At 34.2% G+C, this 15,420-nt stretch overlaps 1 protein-coding gene across 4 annotated transcripts in view; it reads right to left on the reverse strand.

Moving 5' to 3' along the window:
- Positions 1-15,420, reverse strand: part of ahi1 (Abelson helper integration site 1) — a 90,644-nt gene that overhangs the window by 42,408 nt on the left and 32,816 nt on the right. For all 4 annotated transcript variants that reach the window (XM_002935808.5, XM_012963581.3, XM_004914574.4 and 1 more), the window contains exons 14-19: positions 14,533-14,639; positions 12,886-13,004; positions 11,928-12,058; positions 11,319-11,459; positions 9,505-9,674; positions 1,353-1,428 (exon numbers count right to left, since the gene is read on the reverse strand). In XM_002935808.5, coding sequence (XP_002935854.3) covers positions 1,353-1,428; positions 9,505-9,674; positions 11,319-11,459; positions 11,928-12,058; positions 12,886-13,004; positions 14,533-14,639 — 744 coding nt within the window. The remainder of the gene's footprint in view (positions 1-1,352; positions 1,429-9,504; positions 9,675-11,318; positions 11,460-11,927; positions 12,059-12,885; positions 13,005-14,532; positions 14,640-15,420) is intronic.

Genomic DNA, 15,420 nt, shown 5'->3' on the forward strand with positions numbered 1-15,420 from the left:
ATGTTGATTGTTCAGACCAGTCAATTAATAAACCAATATAAGATACAATCTGTGAAATAGGTTAAGTTGGGGTCAACAAGAAGGGTCCACATCATGTATATTTTATGCGACTTATAAGTTGGGGAAAGTGTGTCTGTGTCTAGAGGCTTTAAAGGAAAAGTAACACTAAAATTTTTTAAGTAAAAAAGGCTAGGCTCGATCAATCGATCGTCGCATAGATGCAGCTCCTTCCTTCGCCTTATCGCCGTAGTTCAATTGACAGGAAGCCAAGTTTTAGCAGGTATTTTCTATTAAAGCATTTAAAATACTAAGTGGTTTGCAGGATAGGGCAGTTATTGGTGCAGCGTAGAATAGCTTTTTTACTTAAAAAAATTTAGTGTTACTTTTCCTTTAAAGAAGATGATGGCAAAGGTTTTTCAGAATTTAATTCTAAGTTCTTTTTAACAGGGTCTTACCTCTTGTATTATTTATTGGTCTTTTTTTGCATTTAATCTATAAGCACAGGCCTAGAAGAACAAATCCTGGAATGGATTTATACTTATACAAAAAAAATAAATACTGGACTTATTCAATGTGTTTATGCCAAAATGAATACTTAAAAATACTTAATACAATCAATACATACCCTAAATGGCAGGGCAGCCTTCTACTAAAACTATACAAATAGAGGGCAACAGATGAAAAAATATAAAAATTGTATAATGCACAAGTCCCAAATTTATACAGTAATTCACAAAACCCTAATGTACTTCAGCCACACTGGACTGCAGACTAAACAGTAAACACTGCAAGGTGGTCATTCTTTATAAATTTAGTTATAAATAAATAGTTTATAAATGTTAATTCAACCATGCATAGGGTTACCCTGAAACATGCTGTGCAGTGGTCAGCTTTTCTTATACAATATTTAGTTCTCTATTCTGTCTTGGAGATTATTTAAGATGCCCTTCTGTCTAATACATCATACCCAGAATCTATATTGTATACAATATTGAATGCCTTTCTTTATTTATTGGAATGGAAAAAAAGAGCTTCATATGATGCTTTTAGAAACTGCAGTATGAATGAATTTATTTATGAGAACGATTATCTGATTCACTCCACTTTTTTAAGGATTAAAGTGTGCTTTTGTAGTGCAAATTTACAAGCCAACTTTGTATTTCTGTGTCCAGTTATTGGCTGTTTATAAATACAGGATTATTAGTAAATAAATAAGGCTCATCATTTAGCACAATTAACATCCATATGTTTGTTTATTTGGACTTTTTAAAAATGTAATAGCACCAAATGTGCAAAAATAAGAAAGAAACTATTTCAATAATTTGTAATGATTCAATAGAGAATACACTCACCAAAAGAACTGGCACTTTTCTGAGTCATCAGCTGAGTACTTTGTACTCCAGAAACCATTATATTTGAGTGTGGTTGCTGTAAAAAGTAAAGAAAAGGGTTTGAAAATTATGTAGGTACACATTTTATTTCTAGACCAATAATGCTGGGGAAAATCAATGAGAGTAACAATATTTTAAGAGTTTCAAAAGTAGAATTTAAAAGAAAGCATGGGAGAACTGCTATTCAGTTAATTTCTATTGTATGGAAATAGTTGAAAAATACTGCTCTAGAACATACACTGAATTAAAAAACAAACAAAAAAAACAGGAATGATGTTGTTTAATAAGAGTCTCTTTTATTACAGTGGGTGACAGGGAGAGTCCGATATAACATGTAAGCACTACACTCAGTGATGCCTCTAAAGATCAGGACAATTGAACATGAGAATTTTTTGTTCACAGCCTATGCAATAGTTAGCTTAAATTTTAAGTAAATTTGGGTTCACATTCAGTTCAGTATTGAGGAGTATTAAATAGTGTAGTATAGTGTAGTGTAGAAAATATATCTGCATCAAGAAAACCTATTTTTTTTAGAGAAAAATTATGGGTCCTATAATACTAGTGAAAAATAAATGGTCCTATAATGTTCCAACATCTGGTAAATACAATTCCAAAAGGGAGGGCCAAAATTATATAATACTTAATATTAATACTTAAATCAGTATTCATTAAATATATAAACCATGTTTGTTATATATATGTTAACGGGGTGGTGCAACATGCAGACAATAATCACTGTATGGTACTATTAGGAAGGCAAAGAAGTTAGAAAAAAAAAAAAAAAAAAAGCTTCTATAAATGCGCCCATAATACAGAACCTAATTAAAACCTAAATATATATAGGAAGATACAGTCAAAGTATCTGCAGAAATCATGGAATTAGAAAAACAAAAACTATCTATATCTGTATTTATTATATAACTATCAAATCACTGGCTGGCTGACAATTATTTGCTAATCTGTTAAAGCAAGTTGTTGCCATGTTTCTGGCTGCTTTCACTGAAAAGCATCTCTTGGGGCCAGAGGACATAAGGCACAAGTAATGGTAAAATAGTTTGTTCTTGCATGTGCAAACCAGTACCAGGAGTGGTGAACAGAACCTTTTGCTCAGCCAGCAGGCATTTTGTAACAAAGCTGAGTTACAGGCACCATACTATTTACCTTACTCTGACTTTATAGTAAGTAAAGATGAGGGACCCAGATGCAGGGAGTCATTATTAAGTATTAAGTAAATAAGATTTGCATATTCTGCGAGTTCTGATGAAAGGAAATGCTTATTGCAAACAAGCTTTATGGAGTATCCCTTTCTCTATATAATATTTTATATTTATATAAAGCAAGAGCCCTCAGGCCATGCCACTTTATACAGTTTGCAGACTTGTGAGGTGCTATCAGTATTTTAGATCAAACTTACACCCTCTTAATATTTCCCCCCAAAATGCATACTGCTTTTTGTAGGTCATGTTAACACAGATTAGGACCTTTTAAAATATTTCAAAGTCATTAAAAAAAAAAAAAAATCTGCTATAATGCAGTGCAATTATGCAGTAAAAATGGCATTCAAATAAAGGGTAAACATTGACATATTATATAAAGTATAGTAAAAAAAATTGCTGTAATGTAAATGAAGCAACTTTCTTTTTAAGAAATGTAGGTTGTGGAGAGGATTGCCTAATCCTTTTACAACAACAAGTAGTAATATTGGTTAAGACGCTCACTACCTCTATACTCATTTTTCACAACATATTTATTCTTGCCTCATGCTGAAAAACCACAGTCCAGTTTTGAACAGTCTCTTTGGTAGGAGTAGATAACACTTAGAAAGTTGTACTTTTTTTTTTTTTTTAAAAAGGCGGAAGCCAGCTTACTTCAGTGTTTTCCAAGTTCATAAAAGTATATTTATGTGCATGCAAATAATATACTGTAGGGACCCATTTCAATGTGAAATGGTTAATTAAACTTTGTTGAAAAATTATATGCCTTTACAAGACACAACAAGACTTTTTTTCTGCGAGCTCAGGTGCATGCCCTGTAATAAAAGAACCATTTACATAAAGGCTTGCAAGTCAAATAAGCTGAATTTTCACTTCTGCTGAACTTTTTCCTAAGGCATTTTATTATGATGCCTGTCAAACTAACTTGCACTTTGTTCTGCAGCTATAGAAACCATAAGCAAAAAAGGGGATATGTTTATATAAGATTTCCATATGCATAAAGTAAATAATCAAAGGCAGAATAGCATACTGTATTGTAGGAATCCAATCTTTTCATGTTTTCTAGTCCAGATTAAAACTTAACCCCAGAGATGTGTACACAACATTTGGCCACATGAGAAATGTTGCGCAGGCGATTTCGGTAAATCGCCGAAAATGCCTCGCGAGGCAACTTCGGCGATTTACCGAAATCACCTGCTCAGCGTGTGCCATCCCACCGGCGACTTACATTTTCGCCGGTGGGATGGTAGTTCGGGGAGATTAGTCGCCCATGACAAGGGAGATTTGTCGCGGGCGACTAATCTCTCCGTGTGCCAGAGCCCTAAGGCTAATGTCAGACAAGGCGTGTATGGTGTATATTTTCGGCAAGTCTCGCATTTTACGCCATACGCCTGGTCTGACATTAGCCTAAAGTCTATGGTAAAAATCTGGGTTTGAATTAGGAGATACCTTTTTCTCACTAAATCTGGGTTATTATCAGTCATCTAAGGAATATGTGAAACAAGTTACTTAGTGATTTAGTGATAAATGGCCACTATGAGGGCAATATGGGAAAAGCAAAGAGACACAAATTAAAAAATGGGTGTTTAATTTGGTAAACCCATAGGCTATTTTCTTCTGCTTAATATAATATATGCAATAAAAGTATCAAATATAGCCATGTAGATAATTTGTTAAACAAACAGTTTACAGGCCTTCCACTCTCAGTGTTTGGAGATTTCAATCTACAAAAAGGCCAGACTGGCCAGATATATTTGTCCTGTGCATATGCCCACTCAAAATTTGAAATCAGAATGTCCTGGAGGCCACCTGTGTTAATTTGGCTGAATCTTCGCTGCCAGTTTTAAGCAGACATTTAAGGCTGGACACTTGCTTGGGAGCGGCAAGTTGCACTCAACTATGCTGCTTTACAATCTGCTAAAATGCATTGCTTTAGATGCAGCCAAAATTACCCTGTATCAGTTTGGGAACTTAGGTTCAGCCAGAATTACTCTGGACTGGTACTAGGGAGTAGACTGGAACCTAAAATGATTCACATCAGTTTTATTTGGGAGACACCTCCATGAGACACTTCATAAAATAAGAATGTCAATTTAATTTACAGTTTTACTAAAATAGCACCTTGTATTCCTGCAAACCTTAAGTCAGCTCTGTTGAACAGGGCTCTCCTTACCTACTCTGTAGATGAGAATTTGCATGTTTAATATATAAACGCTTCTATTGTACAGTGCTGCAGTATGCTGGCACTTAATAAATACATGCTAATAATACAAATAATATGTCTGGTGGAGTATTTGACGAAGATGTGCCATCTAGTGGTGAAGTTTCCAAAAAATAAAAATTGTTTAGAAAAATACAAAAAAAAAAATCCCACTCCTATTATAGTGTTTTTAACTATATAATAAACACAACAAACCTCTATTGAAACAGTGATCTTTAAAATTGAATAATTTACATGCTGCATGTTTAAGATATTGCACAAAATATATTTTTTTCCATTAAAAGAGATAATATAACATGCATTTGTGTGTGTTGCTAATGTACTTTTAGGGGGGGGGAACCACAAAAATGTCGGTAAAGGAAAATGTAAAAATGTTGTACAAAAACGCAATTTGCATGTTGACTTATTCACAGACCAATTTTCTGTTGTTAAAAAAGTCGGCATGGCTTTTGTTTACAAAATTTTTGAGAATTTCTCAAAATTTTGAAAACAACTTTTTTTGTTTATGCCAAAAATGTTTCCTCCATGTATGTAGGGCAGCTCCAGAGATTGGAAATTGTCTCATACCTCAATTATAATTTTGGAATGGATTTAATAAGCAATAATAAAAACCTCTACCAACTGCAGAACAATATATCTCTGGGAAATCTCAAACATATCAATTTAAATTAAAAAAAAACAAAAACATACACCTGGACTCCAGACATTCAAGTGTTCTATATCCAAATTCTGAAACTGAATGTGTTCTTAAATAGTATCATAATTTCTATCACAGGGAAAGAAATGACTACCTTTACGTTCCTATTATCATTTCTCATTCCAAGTGTTTATTTCTCTTGGCTACCCCTAGCACCTTTGTTTAAATAACCACACTATTGTGACTGCATTCAATAACACTGTTTGAGGATTTCTATAGAGATGGCTGCAGTTGGCAGAATTCCCAATATTACACCCACACAAAGAATGCACCTGTACAAAGATTACACATTCAGAACACCTGTCACAAAGGCTGCATGAGACAATCCTGAACACAAAACTTCCAGTGGCGGAATAAGTGTAACAGAACTCTACACATACATCAAAAAGTCTTTGTGTACAATGGAAAAAAACCTGTCAGAGTTATATTGGCTCTTATAGTCTCTCTGGCAAGCAGCACCCCTAACACAAGAAAAATGAAGCCATTAAAAAATGCCTACTGCAGTTTCTTTTTTAATCACTTTCTCTCATTTTACAGCGACATTCTAAGACATGGCTATCTTTATATCTGTGCAGCCATGATATAGTTAGGTTAACAAATTGCAAGAAATGTACTGTATCAACCATTGCTAACATCTATCTTTAGTTCTGAGGTCAGAATATTAAAAACCCTTAAACCCATAACAGTATAAGCTTTACCAGAAAAAAAATCTATTTCTAATCTCCTTTCTAGGGCTCCTTGGGGGCCATTTACTAATGGTCAGATTTTTTTTTTTTTTTCTATGATTCATAGAAAAAAAAAAAGCATCACTTTTTCAACATTTACTATGTGTCAAAACAGCAACAGGAGACAGGATTCAGGAAACACGGCCCCCAGGTAAAGGTACACTTGACCTACAACAGAGAGTGAGCTTAGAGTTTAGGATTTTATATTATATTCTATTCTAAGTGCTACCAATATTTATTTATTTATTTATCATTTATTATAATATGTTATTTACAGTGGTTTAGTCAATGACGAGTTCATTTAGATCTCCTTAGAGTCAGTCACATGTGATCCAGTCACTATACAATAATTGATGTCCTCATGGACTTGCCTTTCTAACTTTAAAATTAGTAAATGGTCACATGGTATCCAATCCCTATCAGTCCAGAAGAGATTGTATTCATTTTTTTGTATTTTGTATAATAGTTGTATATGTAAATGTAGCAGAGATGTATTGGTGTGTGCCACTTAATCCTGTAGCACTAAAGCAGTGCAGTGGATAAAAAAAAAGAAGAAAGGAAAAGGTTATATGGAGTAAGACATATAAACATAAGAATTTAAAGTGCCATATAGAATTCTCCTGAACCACCTTTTCAGCACTCATCAAAAAATTAAACAAAATTTTATCTGTCTACCCTAATCCCTGTGCTAATTATCAATGTGCCTCCCCTCCAACTCTCAAAACTAGTCCCTCATAATTGTCATGTGATCCTAGATTCCAGATTTACAAATTCCCAGTCTGTTGTTCCAGTACAGTTTTCAGAACCCTCTAACCACAGGTCTAGTCAGATAAAGGAAAATGTTTCATTAAAACAAACAACTGTGCACGCCGCTACCAAAATGATTGTGGAAAAATAACTGGCATACGTTTCACTAAAGCTCAGTTCAATAGTTCACTCAATTTTGCTGAACTCTTGTAGTAGTTAAAAACAAATATGAATCCTATAGTGTTTTGGGGGAAGAGAATTATTATTCTAATATTTATTCACACACTGTTAAAATGTATACTATCTTTAGCTCAATAGTTAGCAAATAAAAACAAAATAAAGCAGAGATACTTAAAAAAAATATTAATAAAATAAATAATGCAAAAGTTGGAGAAAAGCTACAGGTTAAAACAATATTAGGGCCAGCATGCGTCATCTGTTGTTCATGGTTTTGTATTTTAGCGCCAATTCTAAATCCATCACACGGTGCCGAAACAAAAGAAGGCATTGTTTCCTAAAGATACTGTGACAGGAGTGAAATGCCTAAGGGTTAATTAAAAGTGAAGCAATGTCAATAGCCTCAGAATTATTTATTATGTGGGCAAAGCTATCTGCCATAAAATGAAGATGATTGTTATTAATTACAAAAACAAGAATAAACTATACATTTTAGTCATTATATTCCATTGTGGCTTGAAACAGTTCCTTTGCTCTAAACTAAGAAATGTGGATACTTTACAAGCTGCTTAGTATTCAGTACAAATATATAAAGATAAGATAACTCTGAAATAATATTTATACAGACTAATTAATAACATGAACCAGAAAGGTTTTGCTACAATAAATACCACAATCATGTATTTGTAATCCTGTAATCAAGTAAATTTTCCAATATGCATTAAAATTTTTCAGCAGTTTAAAATTTACTATGGCACCTCTGGTTCTGACACTGGAAACAGTGTAGAAGAAACTTATGAGGAGTCCATAATGACTCTATATTGTTTCAAGAATCAAAAACTACACAGCAATTAGCATTATGCATAACATCAAGACCACTAAAATTCATGTGTTTTGGATTTTTACAATTTCTTTTTTATACAAAAATCAGTTTTTGAATAGGTATTCTGGTTTAAAGAGATACGGACACCAGAAATTAAAGGTTTTTTTTACATCTATCATAACATTGTATAGTATGGTATTGTATATAATATGGTATTTATAATTTTGCTACAAAAGTATTAGGTAATGTAAAAGCATTGGACAATCAGATCCTCCATGTTCCTCTATTAGTATTTGTCCAGTGCTTTTACATTACCTATCAGATCCCCCATGTTCCTCTATGAGGAGCTGCCATATTTGTGCAGCAGGAGAAGCTATAACTGACAGGATGAGAAGGGACAGTCAGGTTGGCAAAACAGTCAGGTTTAGGAACTTCAAGTTACAGTTACTTACAAAAGCAGTCCTATCAGTGAAAAATGATCAACATAACCTATTTATGTAACTTTTTATGTACATTCATATTTTGAAGAGTAGTTTTTTAGTGTCAGTATCACTTTAAAAGAGTTTAATATATATACAAATAACTTTGTGGGAATCGAGCAAAAATAAATAACATTTTTGTTACAAACACTAATATGAATGGCATCTAAGGTCAATGTATAACTAGGCTAAATAGAAGAGAAAACACAATTCTGCAATCAGGGAACGGTGTGCTGTGCATACTGGGTGGCTAAAAGTGGCCACATATATATTTCCATTCAGTACAATAGGACATTCAAGACAATAGGTACCAAACATATTATATACAAGAAGAATCATTCTTTCATGATTAATACTTTTCTGACTTATTTTCCACATCCCAAAAATTCTTATGCATATATTTTTCTTACTCCTCTCACATTTGCCAATTTATAAGTCACCTTTCCTCAATTCACTCTACTTACCTCTATGCTCTCTCCTGTATATTCCAATTTCGTCTCCCTTTCTCCATAACTATCTCTGATCTTATTTTCTTCTTCTAACACTTTTTTCTGCCCTTTTTTATTTTTCATCTCTACTGTCCCACTATGTCTCTTCTTTGCCCATTTCTTCACAGAAAAAACCCTGCTCCCTTACTGCCTTGCTGGTGCAAAGGCTATTTCAATATGGTGGGGGTGTGATAACAGTCATTAGGTTACTGTAGTCACAGGTGTTGGAACCATTGAGGGTAGGGGTCAGGACAGTAACTGCCTGGCTGCTTTAGGGGTGTTTTGTCCCCCATGAGAGAAACATACGTGGTGCGAATTTGCACAAAGCTTCCTCGTAAACTTTGGCCTACTTCAGACAGTAGCCATGCCACATGTTTCCCCATTACACACAATTTTTTTTTTTAATACACACACACAAATTTTTCTCTGTGTAATAGTTTCATATGTGATTATTCAACTGGAAAATTACTGGGGCAAAACAGATCCTTGAACAACAGCATAAAAAAAAAAGATTACAGCTGTGCAGGAATGTTCAGACATACCAAGACTGAATCCAGCTTTTGCTTAACTTGAAGCATTCTCATGGAGATTCTTGCAGCACTGGCAAAACGATCAGCAGATAATATTGGGGATTCTTGCAGACCAAGTATTTCAGAGTTTTCAAGTATCATATTGCTGGATATCTGTACTGCTTCAGCTTCAAGTTGGGCAACTGAAAAATTAAGTTAAATATTGTAAAAATTATATTCTTAAATGCACATAAATTGGCATATATGATTTCAACTGCAAAATTAATATTACTAAACGTCTAATGAAAACCAATATTTTATATATACAAATGGCTACCATGCTGTTCATTCCGTCCAAACACAGTACGCTGACAACTTAAGCCAGACAGGAGAGAGCTACAAACGAATTGGTTGATTGGTGGAAGAGGTGTAAAAATGTGTGTTTTTTTTCAGTAAAGCTAAACGCAGATTTGCAAAAATTTTCACAACTAGCCCCATACAGATCCACTTGCTGCCCACAGTCCTCGCAGTTCTTTGGAGGCATTTTTAAAATGTGAGATTAGAGCTCACCACAAAAAAATTCACCCATTCATTGCTATAGGATTTTTAGAAGCATATTGAGCTGTAATCTCAAATTTTGATAAATCTGCCCGTGTGTTGGATTTTTTTAAGTATTTGTAAAAAATCCCTGCATCAGCATTTTCAATTTTGTAAACATTGTTCTAGTGAGAAACATTTTGATTGTAACGCTTTTATGCTTATTACATTTTAGTAACATTTACCCCTTTTACCTGCTGTTTATATGGAATGTGGGTTAGAAAGTCATAAACAGAGAAATGAGTCATGTATATTTCCCAAAATGTCTAGCAATTTTTTTTCTTTGCTATACAGAAAACACAGACAACACAGAAAAAGTGGTTATCTATATAGAGCAACCAGCATTTAACATAATGAGTAATATGTAAGTTTAGGTAATCATGGGAAACTTACATATGAAAACTTCTGTGGTGCTGGTATGAATGGTTATTTCCATTTAATGGTTATTTCAATTTCACAGTGTTAAAGCATGAACATGCACTTTTTTTGGTCTGAAGAATTACAAGGTACCTTAGACACTTATCTAAAGAAACTTAACTCAAATTATTTGAGATCAGCAGATGAAGGACTCTGGTACTAGTGTGGTCCAAGAATTGCTTCAAATGCAGGCTACAATTCCTATGGTATCTATACAGCAATTGGCTGATTTAAGCTTATGACTGTAGTATAAATAAAATAAGACACCTTTCTCACAAAGAACAGCATACCAGTTAGAATGCATGGATATGTAAAGTAAGGATCATAAATATAACCACTAGTGGTGAGCAAAAAATGTCTCCACAGTTTGGTAGACCAGTGAGAGGAACTGTGATAAATATATGGGGTGTTGTACTTATGGATAAAATGTGTTTTCAAGTAACTATGAGACAGAGGAGGGACAAGCATAATAGTATGTTAAAACACATGAAGGCATGTTATTATACCCACCTCTTTACCACTTCTTCCAATTTCACTTCAATCTTTTGGCAATAATGTCTTTTTAACTTTAGCTACTCTTTCACCACGTTATCTTTTTTCCTCTGACCATCCTCAATGCTCATTTTTTCCTGTTTTTTTTTTTGGTAAATTTTCTTTCCTATAGTCCTCATCACTTTACTGCCCACTCTGTTTTCCAGAACCAGGTCACACCTACGATAACACTTAATATAGGGGCTAATAGGCCGTTAGCGAAATGTTATTCTACTCAATTAACTTCTTTATCTAAAGCCCTTTCTTTTGTACAATCTCTCACTCGCACTCTTTGTACATACCTTTGTAATCATAAATATATACAAGTACTGGCTGGTTCTGTCCAAAGGCACAAAATGCCACCATATGTTCATGAGGGTGAAAGGCAACATCTCGAAGGGGAGCTGTATATGACAGCTCAGAATATTTAGCAACCTGATCCCCTAAAACAGAAAAAAAAAACATTTTACAATAAGGTCTACAATAACTTTCTCTGGAAGCCTAAGAGGTTAATGTTACAAAAAAAAACCAATGCTTCATAAAGGTATATACATAAATGTATTTAGTATACCTTTATATACAGTAAAAAAATACTCTTAAAATACTCTACATCACAAAATATAAGAGTGACACAGTAGTACACAACTTTTTGTATGCTGCATTTGATTAGTGAAGTGACTCTCTATTTGCAATAATACAATGCAATGCTTTATTAAACCTTAAAAAGATACCACAAAAACACTAATCACTTTTTGTCCATGAGTTAAGGTCTACATCATGTTGGTGTATGCATCAATTCATGCATCATAGTTATGATGGCCATTTATTTAGCACATGGGAGGTCAGCCTTATTTTAAAATTATTTCATCTGTTTTGTTAATAACAAGCTGGTAGAAAGATGCCGTTCTCACCTGTTTCAGCATTCCAGACATAAGCTATTCTATCTTCACTTCCAGCAAAAACAAATGTTCCACAAGGGGTAAAGGCACTTCTAAGTTTCTCCCTGTAGTTTGTAGCCCCAATATATTTTTTGGCAGCCAAGCTTTAAAAAAAGAACAAAATACAGTATTGATTACATTACAAAATTTTACAGTCTTAGGCTTATGGCATGGCACATGGAGATGTGCCATCTATTATATTTCCCCACCAGGGATTTGTATGTTAGCCACTGAGAAGGAAACAAAAGATGTTTTGTTGCCCATGGTAGTAAACATTTTTTTATTTGCCTATCCAGTAGGAAGATTACTCACTTGCTCACTATGTGTGGATAGCTATTAACTAATCTAACTTGTAGAGATTTTGTTCATAAAATTATTAGCGCATCAACAAGTTACAAGATCAGTTACAAAACATCTGCCATACACTCATAACAACATATTACATTTTCAGGGTACTGCCTTCCAATCCAAATAATGAATAGCCACCATATTGCGAATTTGCATAATATTGTCACAACTGGTGAAAACAGTTGGAACACAGAGTACAACTCATTACGGTATTCAAGAAATATATTTCACTACACTGATAATAAGCAAATAAAGTAGAATGTATATTTATTTTAATGGCACCAAGATACAAATGGAAAGGCACTGAAAGCCATTAAATGCAAGAAATTAGAAGCTGACCCACATAACACATGCTCGGCAAAAGCTGCCCTGCAGGAATAATAATATGTAACATGTAAATGTATCTTCCCATATATATTTGATACTTAATTTTTAATAAAACAAATATTACAATATTTCAATGAGTTTACTATTAGCCAATTCAAGATACGATACCCTTTAATTTAACATTTATACACAATATATTGTTGTGCGAAACATAATGCAGTATTTCAGCCTTTTAGAACTGCAAATGGGAACTTACATTCGGAGGTCCATAATCCTCAATGTACTGTCTTTTGAATGAATTAGTAAGCGTCTTCCATTAGGATGAAGTTGCAGATGATTTACTGGGATTCCTTTCATGTAATCTTCTTTTATTATCTGAATTAATGTGTTTTAAATAATCAACATTTTTTAAATTTAATCCTTCTGATAATAAGATAGCATTAATTTTTAGTAGGTATACAGGTATACAGGTGAACTAAACCCACCACGTGACATCTAAAGAATTTGTGCCCTTGTACAGTCACCTTTGCCCCCCAAAAGAACCACAACAAAAGTTTTTGGTGGGTTGGAGGGAATATTTAGAGGAACAAATAGGTAGAATGAAATGCAGGGAGATTCAGTTCTCTTCTATTGAAGATTTCAATAATTAGTTTTGCAAAACTAGACACAATGATTCCCAATGTACACCACTGGGGTTTTCTGTTACAGTCCTACAAGCAATATTAATAGTGAAGATTTATTTGCAAATACTTTTAAAAACTGCACAACACAAAGAGACAAAGAAATGGAATGGAAAAGCCATGTTCCTTTAGGGCGAAGACAGACATGGCGATTAGTCACTGTGATTTTTATAATCCAGTCACGTTGATGAATTGGCACCACTAAATGTTCCAGCAACTTGTGCCGTGCTGTCGTGGTGGCGACTTGTATATTTTAAACGGAAGTTAGTCGCCGCGATCAGTCTAATCTCTTAGAGAAGTTTACCTTTGTTTAGCTAACTCTCCTTTCAATTTTAGACAATATGCGTTATTTACAAAGTGCGAGGCCAGTTGTAATGTGTAAAAAAAGGGCACACATGTTTTTCACACCTTGCACCCTGCATTGCACTTTTCTCAACTGCCAAAGGACTCTCCTCTGGATTTCCAATCTGGTGTTAGGTTCAGAGGGCTTTTTAAATGAGCACTAAGTGATACTAAACATCTTACCTACCTGACTCAATCTTTCACAACCACACATACCCCCTTCTCGAATTAATTTCAAGCTTTAATATGCAAGGCCCTCTTTATATCTTGCATTTTTCACCAATTATATGTAATCAGTATCTTTCCTGTATACAGCCTTCTAATGTACAAAAACTGGTACTTAACTTTATAATAAAAACGAGTATTTACATTTTCCGTGCAAAATTAATATTTTATATATAACATGGTGGATTAGTTGAATTCTAGCACCTTCTGAGTACAAGTAAAATATTTTCTAAAAACAACTTAATGTGTTCTCCTTTACCTACTTCTTTTCTAACCCAGATTTGTGGCAAATACCACAAGCCACACCTGGACTTTGCTCCTATCCGGAACACGGGGGTCTAGGCACACTAGAGATTTCTCCAGGTCCTGTCCCCAATGCTCTGTGTGTGAATGAAAAAGATGAGCTTACATGCAATCCTGGGGAAGGGGGAGGAGGGGTGTAGGACAAGGACAGCATCTCGGCTCCCAGTTTTGAAATCCGGCACAGCTTTTTCTACTGTCACTAAACTTTACAGCCAAAAAATTATTGTTCAGTGAGGCAAGAATTTTATTGTTACTTATCTTTCTACTCTGTGCCTATCCTATGCATACTGCAGTCTCTCATTCAGAACAAAATAGCCGAAAATGAGACTGGAAAGCTGCTGAACAAAAAGTACCTTAAAAATGCTCCAGTTCTGCACAGGATTTAGCCGAGACTTCTCACTGATGTGAGTATCCCAAATGATAATCAAACCAGAACTGTCCCCAGAGTACATCTGAAGTCCTGTAAAGTTAACATAATATAAAATGAGAAACTAATATAGTAAAATAATGGCTGATTACCTTTACAGAGCATTGCAATGCTTGCATTCATTTAGATTCTAAACAACCAACAAGTATGTAAAATAACATTATATTTACATAATAACTACATAGATTACATAAACTTATAGAGTAGGTGAGAAAACATATAAGTTAAAGAACTACAGTGGGTCAGGTATACAAACCGCAAGGCAGGCACTGGGGGCAAATGATGGTGAAAGTAGATGCAGGATGCAGGCTAGGTATAGTATAGCATTTTGCTCTACTCTTCTGAAATTAAGCTTCTCTACTTCCCTTCTAAATATCCACTAACCCTTAAATGATGTCACTACTGTTTTTGTGATGACATTACTTTTGCATTTTAGGGTTTGCAGTGGGTCATGTTGCAGGTCAGTAGCAAGTTTGGGCATGGGGACGTAAATGTTAAAAATGGTACTTTGATTAATGGAAGTCAATTTCAATGAAATTACTAACAATATTTCAGAAACAGATAAGCAAACTAGCTGGGTGGCTTTAAAATGGACACTAACAGGATACTAAAAACCCACCTAGGGCAAAGCACCAACCTAGTTTAAAAATGACAACCAATGTACATACATTATTTTTATGCAAATATGGTATTGCCATAAAAACTGTAAGATTACCAAGGCAATATAGAATAATACTGATCTATAACATGCAAATAATAGGCAGTTATATGCCAGAAACAACAACCAACAATTAAGTTTTAATGACAGTGTCTC

The sequence above is a fragment of the Xenopus tropicalis genome, chromosome 5 (assembly GCF_000004195.4).
Source record: "Xenopus tropicalis strain Nigerian chromosome 5, UCB_Xtro_10.0, whole genome shotgun sequence".
Lineage (NCBI taxonomy): Eukaryota > Metazoa > Chordata > Amphibia > Anura > Pipidae > Xenopus > Xenopus tropicalis.